The sequence below is a fragment of the Ovis canadensis genome, chromosome 13, assembly GCF_042477335.2.
Source record: "Ovis canadensis isolate MfBH-ARS-UI-01 breed Bighorn chromosome 13, ARS-UI_OviCan_v2, whole genome shotgun sequence".
Taxonomy (NCBI): domain Eukaryota; kingdom Metazoa; phylum Chordata; class Mammalia; order Artiodactyla; family Bovidae; genus Ovis; species Ovis canadensis.
This window is the reverse complement of record NC_091257.1, coordinates 69,630,576-69,647,400: the sequence shown is the minus strand read 5'-3', so window position 1 is coordinate 69,647,400 and position 16,825 is coordinate 69,630,576. Positions and strand designations below refer to the sequence as shown.

At 60.1% G+C, this 16,825-nt stretch overlaps 2 protein-coding genes across 3 annotated transcripts; both read left to right on the top strand.

The window, feature by feature from the left end:
- Positions 1–1,682: 1,682 nt before the first annotated feature.
- MRGBP (MRG domain binding protein) lies at positions 1,683–6,584 on the top strand. The gene is made up of 5 exons (XM_069546756.1): positions 1,683–2,380; positions 2,874–2,995; positions 4,746–4,827; positions 5,077–5,151; positions 5,561–6,584. Exons 1-5 carry the CDS (start codon positions 2,233–2,235, stop codon positions 5,746–5,748), a joined length of 615 nt encoding a protein of 204 aa, XP_069402857.1. The 5' UTR covers positions 1,683–2,232; the 3' UTR covers positions 5,749–6,584.
- A 2,086-nt stretch (positions 6,585–8,670) lies between these two features.
- On the top strand, positions 8,671–16,151 carry OGFR (opioid growth factor receptor). 2 transcript variants are annotated; one of them, XM_069546755.1, is made up of 7 exons: positions 8,671–8,904; positions 10,868–10,936; positions 11,486–11,564; positions 12,467–12,545; positions 13,288–13,354; positions 13,943–14,091; positions 14,807–16,151. In XM_069546755.1, the coding sequence occupies exons 1-7, from the start codon at positions 8,758–8,760 to the stop codon at positions 15,819–15,821; spliced, it is 1,605 nt and encodes a 534-aa protein (XP_069402856.1). In that variant the 5' UTR covers positions 8,671–8,757; the 3' UTR covers positions 15,822–16,151. The 2 variants fall into 2 exon arrangements, with proteins under 2 accessions (XP_069402856.1, XP_069402855.1); XM_069546754.1 differs by having other exon boundaries at positions 8,706–9,012.
- The last annotated feature ends 674 nt before the right edge of the window (positions 16,152–16,825 follow it).

Genomic DNA, 16,825 nt, shown 5'->3' with positions numbered 1-16,825 from the left:
ATCCCATGGACAGAGGAGCCTGGTAGGCTGCAGTCCAGGGGGTCGCTAAGGGTCAGACACGACTGAGCGACTTCACTTTCACTTTTCATTTTCATGCATTGGAGAACGAAATGGCAACCCACTCCAGTGTTCTTGCCTGGAGAATCCCAGGGACGGGGGAGCCTGGTGGGCTGCCGTCTATGGGGTCGCACAGAGTCGGACATGACTGAAGTGACTTAGCAGCAGCAACACATTCTAAATAAGTTCCAGGTGGCCCAGTGTCCCACACTGGATCACCAATGCAGTAATCTGAAGCCCGACATCTGATTCATCACAACCCAGAGGCTAAAGGTGCAGGCACAGTGTTCAGATTCCTGAATCCGGCCTCAGTCTGGCTCCAGTTGTACTCATGTCTGTGGGACACAAAGAAATGAGCCAAATCACTGGGATTAGGCAAAGTCCTGGCAGCTGAGCGTGGCATTTAGCTCCACCCTGACACTGGGCACAGAGGTGGGCTTAATACTCATGGGTAGAGACAGTCCCACACAAACCTGGTGAAGCAGACAAATGGGCAGTACCCAGGAGGCTTCATGTAAGAAAGATGTGGAGAAGGCAGTTTCCTTTTGCCCAGATCATCCAACCTGTCTTTCTGCATTGAGTCTGACTGAAGATACACATTCTAGGATCTGCCTGGAATGAAAGGAACCGGGTGTCTGTGGACCACAGCTGCTGGCTGAACACAGCTCAGCTACAGTGGCCACCAGAGAGAACGAAAACACAGCCCAGCACCCAGGTGACCCCAGGCAGGAGGAAGAGATTGCATGAGAGGCACAGGTGGGCTGAGGCTGTCTTGTGGGCATCAGGGGTAGCTTCCTAGAGGAGGAGGCTCTCCAGATTGAAGAAGGCAGGAATTGGGTGGGGATAGAATGAGCAGAAGGTGGACCTGGTGGAGGAGCAGGGACCCCGAAGTGTCTGGGAAGTGTAGGGAGATTAATGATGAGGGCCACTGTCTGTTAGTGCTTTCTGTGTGACAGAGCCCGAGTGAAGTGGCTTTGGGCTGTGCTCCATTCCACCTCACAGCAAGCCCTGAGGGGAGCCCCACTTGTGGGTCAGAGAGAGGAAAGAAGCACAGGCCCAGCAAAGTCACAATGTCCCTCCACATCGTGGCTCCAGGACAGCCGGTGGCACTGGGTCACTGAAATCCTCCCTGGGCCACATGTCCCCACTCTGTGGGGACTGGCATCACCAGCAGCGCTCTTCACACAAGGGAGGACAAGACTGAGTCCCCGCTGTTCCGGGGGTGAGGCTGGCCAGAGCGGTTCCAAATGCCGGCTAAGAAGCGCCAGCGTGTGCCCAGGGCACCCCAGGATAAGGCGCCGCCGTTAGTTGCACTGCAAGGAGGACACCTGCGGCCTGGAGAGGCTCAGCGTTTTGCCTGGCTCACACGGCTGGCAAGCCGCAGAGCCAGAAAGGGACCCGGAAGGCCGACCCTATGTCTACACCCAGGGGGAGACGAAGAGCAAGAGCGCTCCTCGCCTTGGGTAACCGCCCGGAGCACCGCGTGGGCGTGGCCTGACGGAGAAGGGCCGGGGAGAAGCCCTCGGGGGCGGGGATGGGGCGGGGCGGGGCGGGGAGGAGCCGGCGGTCTTGATTGGGCGCAGCTTTGAGCTTGTCACCTGACTGCCCAGGCCGGCCGCCCCATTGGCCCCGCCCCTCCCGACCAGGGTTAACCCCCAGGGCCCAATGCTGGTCACCCTGGAGGCCCCAGGCGGGAAGGCTGTACCCCGACGTCCCTGCCCCGGTGTGCAGGAGCCTCTCTGTGCAGCGCTCAGGCCAAGGGTCAGCTGGAGGCAGTGGAAGCCCTTGGAGCCCCCACTCGCAGGAACTGTAGGTTGCCTGTTTTTCTTCTTTGCTTCTTACTGAGGTGCAGCTTGCAATCCCGCCATCGTAAGCGCAGAGTTCAGCGGGGTTTACCCCGAGCTGTGCAGCTACGGGCACAATCTAATTTAGGGCATTTCCATCCATCTACGCAAACCCACTCCTTCGCTTGATCCGCCTGCTCTGCCGGCGCTGCGCCGCGGGACCGTGCCGCCTGGGGGCGCGGCGACCCAGCGCTCAGCTGCGCCTGCGCCTGCGCCGCGGGAGAGTCCGAGAGCGAGCCCGTCGAGCGCGCGCCCACGCCGCGAGTGCGCCTGCGCGGAGCTCGTGGCCGTGCCCGCTCCCGCCCGGGGCTCGTCGCTGGGCGGCGGGGCCATGGGGGAGGCCGAGGTGGGCGGCGGCGGCGCGGCCGGCGACAAGGGCCCTGGGGAGGCTGCCACCAGCCCGGCCGAGGAGACGGTGGTGTGGAGCCCCGAGGTGGAGGTGTGCCTCTTCCACGCCATGCTGGGCCACAAGCCCGTCGGTGAGCAGAGCGCCGCGCCGGGGCGGCCCACCCGCGTGGGGGCGGGGCGGCCGGCAACGGTCGGGGACGCGCGCTGGGCGGGGCCTCCTGCGCTTGCACCCCGCCGACCGTGCCCTCACCTGCGCACCCTGCCCCCACCTGCGCACCCCATCCATGCTTCCTCCAGCAGTCCCCCACTCCTGCCCACGCTGCCCCCTTCTATACCCTACCCCCACCCGACTCTGCCCCCTTCCTGTGCCCAGCCACCCATCCCGGCTGACTCCAGCCCTCACGTGCACCCCCACCCCTGTGCCCTCGTTACACCTCCGCTGCACACCCCTGCCTTTTCCTCTCCCACCTCTCTCCGCTGCACCTCCTACCTCTTCCACCCTCCACCTTTGCCTCCCTACACCCTTGCAACCACTGCCCGCTCTCTCCCCCTTGCCCCCTACCTCTTCTCTACCCTACCAGCTGGCCTACCCCTCCCCCACAAGCCGACCCCTTCCTTCTGCAGGGGTGAACCGGCACTTCCACATGATCTGTATCCGAGACAAGTTCAGCCAGAACATCGGTCGGCAGGTCCCATCCAAGGTCATCTGGGACCACCTGAGCACCATGTATGACATGCAGGCACTGGTGAGCTGGACCCCCGCAGACAGAGCTGCTGGCAGGGAGCCCCCTCCACACCGCCTACCCTGCCTTTGTCCCCCCCGCCCCCCCCCCACGTCCTACCTTGACACCTACCAGCCACCAACCACGTCCTACCTTGACATCCAGGATGTCCCACAGGTGACCAGTTGTTAAACAAGATAGCTCTGGGTAGTTTTATGAAAACACAAGCTTGGTGACAGTAGCTAGTTATTGCACTGAATCTACCTTAGATTTTGGGGGGGAGTCGAGGTTCAGTTAAGATCTTTCCAGGAGATAACTAGGGAGCTGAGGCCTGTGTGGGAGGGGGCTCTTAGGTTGTCAGTCCTGTGGAAAACTCCCGAGTACTATAAGCAGGGAGGTGACCGGGTCTGAGTCACATTGAGATGAACATGGTGGTTTCTGTGAGAACCAGGCCAACTGGAAGACCACCCTCAGGGAACCCCCAGATGCTGGGTCTGAGGGAGAGCAGGTCAACTTGGTAACCAGGACAGCAGAAAAGAGAGGTGGGTGTTCCCTGCAGAGGAACAGCAGGAGTCAGGGCCCTGTGGCAGCAGGCGTCAGGACTCGGGGCTGCACCCGCACCCCACCCTGTGCCCCTCCCTCCTCCCTCCCTCCCACCCTGAGCTTCTAAGTGAAGCTCAGACCCTCTTGTGTCCTTAACCCTCACCACCACAAGTTCCCTGTTGGCCTTGGGCAAGTCGTTTGCATCTCCTTGTCCCAAGGCAGAGAAGGGAGAGAAATGACAGTACTGCTCTGACCCCGAGCATGCAGTTAGCACCCAGGAACTCGAGGTCAAGCTGTTGAACTGAAGCAGGCCGCCCGAAGGGCTGTGCCCACCCGTTGGGGCACCACTCCCCCAGAATTCCAGTGTTCAGCAGCTTGGCAGGACCCCCCATGCTTGTCATGTTGGGGTGTCACCTGGCCCCCAGACGCTTCCTGCATCTCCACTCCAGGCTGGGGCCCAAAGCTGGACACAGAGACAAGTATGGCAGGGCCCCTGTCCTGAGGGGCCTTTGGTGCGGTAGACAGGACAGATGGCTCTCAAGTGCAGACGCTGGCTCAGAGGGTGCTGAGGCAGTGATGCCCCGTACAGGGTACGGTGATACTCTGCTGTGGGGGCCACCAGGGAGGCTCTCAGTCCAGGACAGGTGGCCCTTCCTTCCTCAGTTCCTTGGACCCCAGCACCGCTATAGAGCTGATGCCATGGTCACCTGGGACCTTGTAAATATGGGTCTGTGGATCTCACCCCACAGGATGACCGTGGGCCCAGGAGCTCTCGGGGTTTGTGAAGCTCCCAGCTGGCAGGTGGCACACTTACTCACTGACCACCTGGCTTGCAGCTCAGCTCCCAAGTTGGGGACTAGAAGCCCTGTCTCCTGAATCCCCTCCCAACCCAGAGACCCTTCCCACCAGCTCACCTTTCCCTTTGTCTGGTGGTGGTGTTTCTGGCTCTCTGTCCCTCCAGGCCTACGTGATCTGGGGAACAAGTGGAGCCTGGCGAGCATTCCTGGTGGCTCCTCCATTTTGCTTTGTTTGCCTGGTTTCCACGAGAGAGAACAAAGGCCTCAGGCCCCACGCCTGCCCACTGCAGCCCCTCGGGACAGCCATCTGTGCTCATTGGTCACTCCTGAGTTGGCTCTTACATCTCTAGTCACATTTTCTTTTAAATGTGATATTTAAAATCATATTTTCTTCTTTGCTTCTAAAAAAAAAAAACACCCTTGTTTGTCATCAGCACGAGTCTGAGATTCTTCCGTTCCCAAATCCAGAGAGGAACTTCATCCTTCCAGAAGAAATCATTCAAGAAGTCCGAGAAGGTATGACTCGGGCAAGGGCAGATTTGGGAATGGGAAAAGGTGTCAGGGTGAAGGTCACGAGCCTCAGAGAGTGAGGGTCAATAGTTGGGTGGTGCTCACCCTCCAGGATTGGGCAGTCTGGGGGCCTCCAGGACAGGGGCAGACACCTCCCAAGTCGTCAGCAGCCCTTGGCCTGAGCCACTATGGTCAGACGGGGCCACGGCACTCAGCATTGCGGGCTCCAGGTCATCATTGGTCATCTCCCCACAGGAAAAGTAATCATCGAGGAGGAAATGAAAGAGGAAATGAAAGAAGATGTGGACCCCCACAACGGGGCTGATGATGGTAAGTGTGGAGCTTGCCCTCCCACCCTGGGGCCCCAGGGGCATGGACCCTAGCCCAGCGAGGCCTCCCCATCACTAGCAATGGGGTCATTCGTCTGTCTCAGCAGCTGAGAAGGCAGCTTCCATCTGCTCGGAGAGAGCCTCTCACACAGGGGAGTCACTCTCGGAGCCAACCCTGGGGGGTGGGGGTGCAGGAGGCTCCCTGACTAAAGTAGAATGGGTGGCAGCCTTCTCAGTGCAGGGTGAACCCCGAGAAGCAAAGATGGGCACAGCCATGCAGGCACCCCCAGCTAGGGAGGAGCCTTTTGGGGTCAATGTCATGTACATAGGTATAGATTTTTGTAACTGAACAGGAAGATGAAATAAAATTTTGGATATTCTGTTTTCAGCCAAATGATTTTGTCTCCCAGTTTTTTCATCTTCAGGAAGCTTGGGGAAAGCAACAGAAAAGTCCAGCAAAGACAAAGAAAAGAACAACTCAGACTTGGGGTCCAAAGAGGGGCCAGACAAGCGGAAGCGCAGCCGGGTCACCGACAAAGTCCTGACCGCCAACAGCAACCCCTCCAGCCCCAGCGCGGCCAAGCGGCGCCGGACGTAGATACTCGCAGCAGGCGGGTGCTGTGGTCTCCAGGCAGTGGGAGGGTCAAATGCCACTGGCCCTGCTGCCTGCCCTCAGGGGCCAGAGGCTCCTGAGGTGCCACTCAGACCGTCTGAGCTCGGATGGCCCCCAACGCCCAGGACGGGTCCCACTCAGATGCTGAGACCCGGGACGTGAGAGCCCAGGCCACGTCCTCTCTGGACACTCGTGGGTTCCATCGCATTGGCTCAGCTGCACCTGGGGCCAAGCGTTGGCATGGGCCTGAGGACCAGGCTGCGTGGGCGGAGAGCGGGCACAGCAAGCAATAAATCATGGACTGCCTCTCTGCTCTGAGGGGCCCGGGTCTTCCCATTTCTCCGTCTATCCACCCGTCAAAGGCTCGCTCTCAACTGACTGCAGCCTCAAGGGAGCGTCAGGCCGCAGGCGCCGGCCCTTCCACCACCAGGGAGACTGAGAACTGGGTACTTTGCCTCATTCACCTGTACTGTAATGATGTATATAATTTGGTTGGTATTTCACTATTTAATTTTTAAGAAGCCTATTTTACTAGGGTTTTATATGAAAAAAGTACTGCAGAAGTTGAACCTGTGTTGTATTTTTTGCTGAGATGTTTCGTTTTAAGGTAACAGATTACTGAGATACTTTTCACTCAGTTTTTATATGCCAGATACAGAGAATTTGTAGCCGTTATTTTTGTATTCTTGGGTCACTCCACTCGCAAACAGACCAAATGAATGAGCAGAGGGAGGCAGGCCGAGGGTGGATGCAGCCTGGGCACCAGGCTGACCGAGACACACTTGCTTTTGACTGAGGGACATTAAAGCACAAAAAAGCAACTGGAGTTGTGTGATTTTGATACCACGGTTAACTTTTCTTATAGTAGGAGGTTGTCTTTTTCCAAGATTTATAGCTGAAGCTAGGCTTTGATGTACTTGGATCACTTGATACAATGAATATACAAACTAGTAACAGGTCTAGAGTGGCTACTTTGTTGCATGTGAGCATCCCTTCAAATAAAAACTGTGAAGAGAGGCACCCGGTCTGGAGTGGTGCCTGGTGGGGGTAGTGCTTGCTGCCCCCCAGCATGAGAACTGGGGTGGAGCTCAGGCCTCCCACGTGAGAGAGGAGGCACTCACCCTCATCCTGACAAACCAGGAGGACACTGGTGCCACCCCTCCCCCCAACATCAGCCACAGGCGGTTGGAAATCTCTGAGCCCATGGGGCACCGTGGGCTGAGAGGTGGCCTGGTGGGGGTCGGAGGCCGGCACCTGCTGCCCCAGTAGGGCCCGGAGTGCCTGGCACGGAGTGTCTCGTATCAGGTCTACTGATCCTGAGCAGCCCTGGCCTTCAGTCCTGACTGCCCTGTGCAGGATGCTGAGGCAGAAGCTTACACCCCAGTCAGACCTGGTGCCTAAGGGCCCCATGGGGTGAGATTTCAGGAGAAGATCACACTTTCAGAGGGGCCTCCTACCACAGGGAGTGGCATCTAGATGGCACCGTGGTGCAGTCAAGTGTGACTGGCACTTGTAAAGCAGAAGCTGGGCCCCATCTGAGAACAAGTAATGTGTGTGGCAGCAGGCAGTCTGGGAGGCTGTGCTCTGAGTGCTGCAGCCTGGGGCTACAGCCCTGTGTCCTCCAGTACATGCTTGTCTGTTTTCTGGTAGAGGTGGGGGGTCCTGCCCACCAACCCAAGTGCTCTCAGAGCACCCCAGCACCCATCTGTGCCTCATAAGAGGGCCCCATCCCTCCAGAAGTCACAGCCAGGGTCTAGTCAGCCAGCTGCAAGTCAGCTAAGAAGTCCAGGCCTGTGGCCACAGTCTGCAATTGGCCAGCCCCACACAATGCCTGGCAGCTTGCCTCTGTTGCCTGCTCCTTGGGACACCTACCCTGGCCATCAGTGGCAGAAGATTTGCAGAAATGCCCAGAACTCCACACCTTTGGGGGAGTCACCACTGTCCCTGAAGGTTGTCCAGGCGAGATGGTACCCAGAGAGGTAACGGAGGTTGGTAAGCCTGCAAAGAGTTGGCACCAGCATGAAGAAGGGTCTTCAGCCATGCCTATGGACAAGACTGGCAGGTTCTGTCCAGCTCTGAGCTGTCCCCAGCTCAAGGACTGTCACATCCTTTGGCATACCAACCTGAGGCCTGGCAGCCTGCAGGATTGGGCAGGGCCTCAGTCTCTGTTGACCAGCCCTGAGGGTGACCCTGGGTCATTCCTGTCTCTGAGTGTCTGGGTCTTTACCTGCTGCCTCCAAGTCAGTGACGGCAGCACCCGTGCTGTCTTACAACCATTACCTGCAGCAAAGGGGACAGCAGGTCAGGCCCACGAGGACACTGCACTATGGGACTCTCAGACAACTTAGGGGTATCCTCCTAGGGGCACACTTCTGGGGGACATCTGCTACAGACAACCTCGGGGGGGCACCCTTCAGGGGGACACCCTCCCTGAGGTCATCCTTGGGGGGATCATGGTGCAGAGAGGTGCCCTGCAGGGGAGGGTGTTCAGAGGGGAAGGGACGTTCTGGGGATGCTCTGGGGGACCTCCTCAGGGGGTGGGCTTCCTGTCTACATTCTTCTGAGAACATGGGGGTGGGGCAGTGGTTCTGGACATCTTGCGGGTAGGCGTCCTCCAGGGTGGAGGAGGCCATTCTCCAGGGGAAAAGGGATCTGGGAGGGTCCTGAGAGGGTATCCTGGAGAGCACCCCCCAAGGGTCCTCTCCAGGGAGAAATCCATACCTAGGTGGGCATGGAGGGGGACAGCCTCGGGGGAGAGGGGAGCGTCCTCCGGAGGGGCTTTCTCGGGGGGAGGGATATTCTCGATGTGGGAGGACAGGCCTCCTCCAGAGGTACATCCTTGGAGAGTACATCCTGGGGACGGTCCTCCTCCGGGCTGGGCGGACCGAGACGGCAGCCCCGGGCCCGCCTCCGACCCGCCCCCCGGCCCGCCCCCGCGCTTCCTCCCTGTTTCACTTTCGCTTCCGCCGGAGCGGGTCCCACCGCTACCGGAGCATGGAGGACCCGGACTGCGACTCGACCTGGGACGAGGATGAGGAGGAGGACGGCGAGGGCCCGCGGGCGGAAGCCGGCGAGGATGGCGAGACCGGCGCTCCGGGGAACGCGGAAGCCGAGGAAGACGCGCGGCCCAGCGCGCTCCAGGTGCCGCCCCCGCGCCCTGGGAACCCGACGGCCCTGGGGAGGCCGCGGCGGCAAAGGGGGCAAAGCCCGGCTGCTGGCAGGCCGTTCCCCGCCCCGCCACGGGGCCAGGTGTGCAGGCACCTCCTAGAGACCCGGCTTGGGGTCCGGCTCCCCATCTCCAGCGGTTACCCTCTTCCCGCCCTGTCCTGATACTCGCGTCCTGGTCCCCAGGACACGCTGAGGTCCGCCCCGACCCGCTCCCCCGCGCGCTCCTCCACCAGGGCACCTTGCAGGGATTCCGGGGCCACCCTCAGACCCTTGTCCCCAGGGCCAGATCGGCGCGGTGACACTTCCTCCAGAGGATGGCCCCAGCACATCCTTGACTCCCCTGTCACATTCTAGCCTCGGGCCCTTGGCTCCGTCCTCTAGACAGACCCAGCCCTGAGCTCTGGCCTCCTTCACCGCCTGTCTCCTGGAGCTGCTGCCTCCACCCCGGGTTCCCCTGCCCAAGACTCCACCCTTCCCCAGGGCCCAGAGCCCCCAGCCTGCCCCACCCGGTTGACCCTCACTAGGAGCAGCACCTACCCGCTCTGACTGGGGCTGACCTCATGTCGTCTGGAGGTGGCCTTGGAGGCTACATGTGTGTGGCTTGCCGGAGCCGGGGCAGCTGGTGTGCCCACCGGCTCCTCGATCTCACCACTGGTTACTTGTCATAACCATGGTCATTCAGCATCACTGGCAGTTACTTGCTGGTACTCACCGGGTGTCACAACCCCTGAGTGGGTGCCATTGCTCCAGCTGGGGTTCCAGGTGAGAGCGAGGGCCCCAAGTGATAGTTGTCACGACGTGTCCCCCTCCCTCTGGGACGAGGGTATCCTGGCACCGTATCTGGGGAAGCTTGAGTTCCAGCCTTAGTGGTCTCAGTGATGGATCGTCAGTGCTGCAGATAAGCACTCTGGTGTTCAAATTTCTCTCTGGGTCTTGGAGCTGTCAGTCAGCGAGAGGAACCCCAAGGGGCTCCTGGGCCTGTCGAGAAGGCCGGCGACCTCGGCACATTTCCAGTGCTTCAGGCGTGCACGAGTTCCTAGGGTAGGTAGGCTGGGCAGGGTTCAGGGTCACAGGTCACAGGGCAGGAATCCACCTCTTCCCCCAGGCAGATGCCCACTGGACGTGGTGCATCTTAGGTGGGAGGACGCCATCCTCACTGTAGCTCCATGGGCTACACTCGTAAAGCAGTGGTTTGGCACATGGACCTCCCTGTGAAATGCCCATGGCCCTCTGACCTCTTCCCTGTCCCTCTGCTATGGCTTCTCTCCTACAGAGTCCCAATCTCCTCTCCATTCCCCCATGGTCCTTCCTGGCTGCCGCACACTGGGTTCTGGTGTGGCTTTTTGGTGCTTCCTCCTGGACGCTGTCATCTGTGCACCTATGGCGCTGGCCCTGCTCTGAGCTGTGCACGTGACCGACATTGGTCAGGACCCGCCCTCTGGACTGACCCAGGGAGGCTGAGAAATGGATACAGATGAGGGGTGGGGCAGCTTCTGCTGAGTTTCATTTTCACCCACTGTCCATTGACCTAACGAGCCTCTGGCTAAGAAACCCCCTTCAGAAGCATCTGGGGCTCTAGGTGGCAAGGCCACTGCCCTTGAGTATACAGCCCCTTAGGTGTCAGCTTAGAGTGCAGGGCAAGGAGGAAGTGTTGGGGGAGGTGGGGTTCCCAGAGGAGGTCCTGAACTGTGATGCCAGCAAACAAGGGAGGAGAAAATGATGCTGGAGTCGTGGGGCACCCCAAGAATGCACATTGGTCTGGAATCCTGAGGGCTCACTCCAGCTACTCTGGCCCCTCTGATATTGCTGGCAGCTAGGCGCAGTCCTTGCTGCCCTCATCAGGGTGGGGCCTCCCTGGGGTGGGTCCTGCTTGCTGGCTTCCTTGAGGAATGGGGAGGCTCTCCCCGCTGGGATCTGATCCGTTCTCTCTCCCCAGCTCAAGGTGACAGTGTCCCGAAATTGGCGAGCTGCACTGGACACACGCCGGTACCGGCACCACTACCCGGTAGGTATCTGTGCACAGCCCTACCCCCAACACCCACCCCTGCAGCCCACCAGGACTGAATCCTTCCTGTAATCACGGGGTGACAGCACCACACCCTAACTCCCACCACAGCACCCTCACCTTTCACACCATGACAGCGCCAGCTGCCAGCTCATCCACAGGAGGCCCCACCAGCCCATCTCATGGCTTCTGTTGCCCTCAGCCCCTGCCCTCTGCACCCAAGAGTCTCAGGGAGTCCTTGGGCTGTCTCTGGGGTGCAGATGAAGGGGACCTCCCAGCCCTGGCCTACACTGTTGAGGAGAGGGTGGTCGTCACTGGTATTCAGAGGTGGCTGCTATCTCCCAAGTGTGAAGGCTGGTCCTCCCCTGTGTCATGGGGGACCCAGGTTTGGCACTTGGGGTCTTCACCAGCCCTCAGGATATCTGGAGGTTCACGGGCCAAAAGCGAACACCTCCTCCCTCCCACCCGCCCCAGGAATGCTTCAGTATGAGGGGTCCTTGGAGGCAGCCTGTTTGGATGACACCTTGTCACCTTTCTCTGGCTCTGTAGGATCTGGTAGAAGGAGATGACAATGGTGACATGCTCAACCTGAGTTTCTACAAAAATGAGATTCGGTTCCTGCCTAACGGTGTGTACCTGCCCAGCTGCTGGCAGCTCCATTCTGGGGGTATTCCTCTCTTCTCTGCCTGTCTGGTCTGCTGGGACATGGTTTGGACCTGTGGCTTTCAGATATACCCCCACAGCACCGCCCCCCCCCACCCCGCCCCTAAGTTGTTGAGGGACTCCCAGGGCCCCAACCCTTGGCCTGGACACAGTGGCCACCATGCTCCCAAGGGCCAGGCGATGAATGCTGGTGGCTTTGCAGGCTCACAATCTCTGTCATGACTACTTGACTCTGCCTCCATCGTGAGGAAGCTGCATACATAAACTAACAGGAAGGATTGGTTTTTACCTTTTTAAACAGTTGGGGAAATTTTATGGTACAATAACATTTATGACATGTGAAAATCATATGAGATTCAAATTTCAATGTCCATGGTGAGGTTTTATCAGAACCCATCCACATGCGTGTTGTCTATGGCTCCTTTGCTACACGTGCCAGGGGCCGCACAGCCTCAAATATTCCCCTCCAGGCCCTTTGCAGAAAGTGGGGGGGGGCCCTGCGGAGACCAGGCTGCAGCATGGGCTTGCTAGCAGGCCCTGTGTGAAGGCAGAACTCCAGCTAGCAGCCTGTGGTTTGTGGGGTGCAGCAAGGCCACCCTTCTGCAAAGACAGGTGCAGGTCTGGGACCACTCGCTCTTACCCGATGGGGCCTCCCAGGTTCTCCCAGAGTGCCAGCATGGCCTGCCCACTCCGGTCTGTCCTCTATCAGCCATAATGGTTCACCTTCCAGATTGCACAGTGGTGGTCAGCCTAAATTGGATTGACATCACAGGAAGTGTGCACAACCTGAGCCCCAAGGTCCTCATGAAAGGGGCGAGGGGAGGGGCTTTCAGCAGTCCCCCTGACTTGTCTCTGTGGGGCTCCCAGGCTGTTTCATTGAGGACATTCTTCAGAACTGGAAGGAAGACTATGAACTCCTGGAGGACAATCACTCCTACATCCAGTGGTGAGTGGGCGGGGCTTCTGAGGAGCGGCTTGAGGCCCCGCCCATACAGGATCCTGGCTCCGCCTCTTCCAGGCATCGCTCTTACTGAGCAGGCGCACTGTCCTCTGTGCCCCATGCCTGGCTCTGCGGGCGGGGGCCAGCTAAGGGGAGACCGGGTCTGGGTTCTCCAGCTGGAAACAGCCTCAGCTACTGGGGGTTGACGCTGGCTTTGGGGGATAGCAAGAGCAGTCGACTAGCTGGCTCGCTGGAGGCCCCATGAGGCTGTCCTGAATCTGTCCACAGAGCCCCTCTGCCGCAAGGGCGGGTTCTAACGGTGCCTTAAAGTGCCCTCCGGACGCTGGCCTGCAAATGCAGTGTCCTTTAAGGACGGCTTGCAGGCGACCGACCCAGGGCACAGGATATCCCTGAGAATAATTCCGCAGCATTAATGGTGGGTGGCAAAGAAGAACGTGAGAATGAAAGAATGGTAGGGAGGCGGGTCACTGTCTGGCAGGTGCCCTCCTGCTGCGCGGGCAGGCTGGGCTCTGGGTGGGCTGGGACTCCTGTGGGTGGGCTGTCCTGGGTCCTTATCCTGGGCACTCCCCCTGGAGCTCTCCCATCCTCACCCTTTGACTTTATTGCCTGGGGAGAGATCACAGCATGTGTGGCATGCGAGGTCCAGCCAGCCCTGCTGGAGTTGAGCAGAGAGCCCTGGGGGCCGCGTGTGCTGCTCACCAGGCCTGTGCCATCCCTTCCCTCACAGGCTGTTTCCACTGCGGGAGCCAGGGGTGAACTGGCACGCCAAGCCCCTCACGCTCCGGGAGATCGAGGTGAGCTCTGGAGGTTAAGGTACAGGTCACGGCTAGCCACAGGTGTTCACGGGTCCCTTGGGGAACAGGAGCTGAAGGACTCCCCTGCCCACAGTTTTATTATCTTCCCTCATAAGTGGTCCTTGCCTCTGGCCCTCAGTGCTCCTTGCAGGCTTCCAGAGAAATCTGGCTGAGAGGGTTGCTCTAACAAGCAAGTTAGAGTGACCAGGCTTTGCCTTGGTCAGCCCTGGTTTGGGCTGGATTGATGATGCCTGGAGAGTGGGGAGGGGGCTCTAGGAGCTGGCGAGGCCGAGCAGGTGTGCCCAGGAGACAGGATGGGTGCTTACAGTCCCGTGTCCAGCCCTGGGGTCCCTGAGATCTTCCCACAGGTTAGGGAGTTCCTCTCAAGGCTACAGCACATGCCTCAGGCTGGGGAGATCTGGTGCCAGTTCAAAGTCAAGTGAGCAGCCCTGGGCTCCTGCGCCCTGGCCCTTCACCCTGACAGTCTGAGCCAAGGCCCCAAATGAATTTGGGCCTGAGGAAGGTGTCCAGCTCTTGGCTGTGCTGCACTGACACTGAGCTCTCTGCCACCCTTGGGGGCTTTTCCAGGCATTTAAGAAGTCTGCGGAGGTCAGGAAGCGGCTGGTCCAGGCCTACGAGCTCATGCTGGGCTTCTTCGGGATCCAGCTCGAGGACCGAGATACCGGCCAGGTGTGCCGAGCACACAACTACCAGAAGCGTTTCCAGAACCTCAACTGGTGAGCAGGCCAGGAGCTTGGGGGTCTGCACAGCTGGTCTCTGATTGTGGAGGATCATCTCTGGGGAGGCGGACTGCAAGGCAGAGCCTGAGACTCCCAGCATCCTCTGAGCTTGTGGAGGTGGGGCAACGGCAGGGTGGGGGCAAGACAGAGCGGGGTAAGGATGGGACCAGGTCGGACAGGATGGGAGAGGGAGAGGGGGGAGTAGGGGTGAGTGCCACCTGATTCAGCTGTGGGCTTCTTGACTGGCCTGCCACCCATGTGGGCATGGGTTGGGTTGCCAGGGGCTCCATCACTTTTACTACATCACTGAGCATCCCACCTGGGGGTTGTGGCAGACATGTTCCCCTCTCCCCCCCTGGGATGCACTGGGTGGAGGGGGCCAGCTCAGGGCACATGGGCAACAGACCCTGCCTCTAGAGGGTCCACATCTGGTTCTTCTCCAGCTGTGCTGGGGGTGGGTGTTCCATGGGACCAAGGAGACAGTCACCCTTCTAGGGAACACATCACAGTCCTTCACCTACAGGATCCAGGCCCATAGACCATCTTCTCAGGGACCTGAGGACAGACCTGAGGACTGACCTGTGGGCTGGAGTGTCTCTGCTGGTGGACACCAGCCTCTTGGGGGAGTGTGAGGGGGGCTGGAGAAGGGCAGTCTTTGGCTGAGCACTGCCCACGCACGTGCAGCCCCACCAGCACCTCCTGTCCCCACCAGGCACAGCCACAACAACCTCCGCATCACCCGCATCCTCAAGTCTCTGGGGGAGCTGGGGCTGGCGCACTACCAGGCACCCCTGGCCCGCTTCTTCCTGGAGGAGACGCTGGTGCGGAGGCAGCTGCCAGGCTTGCGGCACAGCGCCCTGGACTACTTTGTGTTCACTGTGCGCTGCCGGCACCAGCGCCGCGAGCTGCTGCACTTCGCCTGGGAGCACTTCCGGCCCCGCTGCAGGTTCGTCTGGGGGCCCCAGGACAAACTGCAGAAGTTCAAGCCATGCTCACCGCCCTGCTCACCCCGGCTGGCCTGCCCCAGACAGGCGAAGGAGGAGGAGAGCCCTGGGGAACCCCCCATCGAAGCCGGCACCCAGAGGCACACCTGCGGGCTGGGGAAGGACGAGGAAGTAGGCCCGCTGGCCGAGGGTCCCCAGCTACCTGGCACAGAGTCCCAGGAGGTCAGAGCCCTGGAGAGGGACCAGGGAGATGAGACCAGCGAGGAGCAGGGACCAGAGTCACCAAACCCCAAGGAGAGCAAGAAGAGGAAGCTAGAGGCGAATCTGCGGGAGCGGGCCCTGGGGGAGCCAGGTGCCAGCGCCTCTGAGGTGGAGAAGATCGCCCTGAACCTGGAGGGCTGTGCCCTCAGCCAGGGCAACCTCAGGGCAGAGACCCAGGAAGTGGTCAGCCAGGCCCCAGAGGAGGCCAAGCAGCCCTGCCCCCAGCCCCCGGGGGCCAAGGTGGCCGATGAGGTAAGGAAGCGAAGGAAGATGGACCAAGGTGCCAGTGATCACCCAGAGGCAGCAGCCAATGGTGGCACCCTGACACTGGCCACCACTAAGCCCCCTGCCCTATCTGAGTGCTCAGAGGCTGAAGAGGGTGCAAATGGGGTCAAAGAGGAAGCAGAAGGCCAGGCAGGGCTGGAGCAGAGTGCCCCTGGGAGCCCAGCCACTGAAGGACCGGAAGTGGAGAGGGCAGAGCCCACAGAGGGGGGCCCTTGTGTTCATCCCGGAGAGCCTTAGGGAAGGGGATGCCCGTGGGCCTCCTGGCCCTGCCCTGCCGCAGGCCTGGGAGCCATGTTGTCAGCTGTTCTCAGTGTCCAGCTCTGTTGGCCTGTCCCTGGTGGTCACTGCAGCTGCAAGGAGGCCAGACCCAGCCCTTGGAGAGGCTGAGGCTTCAGCCTTCTTCCTTCCACCTCACTTCCCACCTCCTCTCTCCTCTGTGCCATCACCCATCCCCCGCCCCCCCAACCTTTGTAACTTGGCCCTTCAGGGTCTAGAGGGGTGGGAGGGGGCACTCATTTTCTTACTGTGGTACAGAGGCCTTTTCTGAATAAACTCATTTGACTTTGAGTGTTTCGGTATGGACGGCAGCCCGTGGATGGCCAGGGCAGGGGAGGGGCTGGTTTCATGAGTAACTCTGGCTGGGCTCCTGGGTGCACATGGCCAAACTGTGTCACCACTTTGCTGTGGAAGTGCCTGGGGCGCGCCCCTGGTACAGCCCTCCTGAACATGTGTGCCCCCCAGTGTACACCCCCCAAAATGCACCCTGACCCCATGGCCACCCAGAGCCTCTGGGGCTGCATTGGGTCCCTAGGCTGCCTTTTGTCAGCGATTCAACGGCGTGGAGCAGTGTTGGGTGTGCCCTGATCTGGGGTTCTGTGATGCACCTTGGAGCACAAGCTCTATGGTGGTTCCATGGCCCTGCCCCTCTGTCCCCACCCTGGCAGCCACAGCCGCCCCTCAGCCCATGGCTCCTCCACACAGGGACCCTGGGCCCTCCAACCTGGCATGGGAACAGAGTGCACCCCTCGTTCAGCAACCCCCAACCCACAGGGCATGCTGCCCTCAGCCTGGCTTTGTCCCCTGGCCAGGACTGACCTCTTCCATCCTGACACGTAGAAGTGATGGAGGTCACACCTGAGGGTGGGGGCAGGGGGAGGGAGCCTAGTTCATTCTGTGAGTCGGGAGCTGGGACCTGTGTCCCGCTAACATGCTCCCCCGACAGCTCCTGTCCTGTGTGGGGG

What these genes read in the sequence shown, in the direction of transcription:
- MRGBP (XM_069546756.1), top strand. Translation starts at nt 2,233, where the DNA reads ATGGGGGAGGCCGAGGTGGGCGGCGGCGGCGCGGCCGGCGACAAGGGC. An exon ending in GCTGGGCCACAAGCCCGTCG is followed by an intron (nt 2,381 to 2,873) that starts GTGAGCAGAGCG and finishes TTCCTTCTGCAG; the next exon opens with GGGTGAACCGGCACTTCCAC. An exon ending in CATTCAAGAAGTCCGAGAAG is followed by an intron (nt 4,828 to 5,076) that starts GTATGACTCGGG and finishes ATCTCCCCACAG; the next exon opens with GAAAAGTAATCATCGAGGAG.
- OGFR (XM_069546754.1), top strand. Translation starts at nt 8,758, where the DNA reads ATGGAGGACCCGGACTGCGACTCGACCTGGGACGAGGATGAGGAGGAG. An exon ending in CCGCCCCGCCACGGGGCCAG is followed by an intron (nt 9,013 to 10,867) that starts GTGTGCAGGCAC and finishes CTCTCTCCCCAG; the next exon opens with CTCAAGGTGACAGTGTCCCG. An exon ending in TCACGCTCCGGGAGATCGAG is followed by an intron (nt 13,355 to 13,942) that starts GTGAGCTCTGGA and finishes GGGCTTTTCCAG; the next exon opens with GCATTTAAGAAGTCTGCGGA.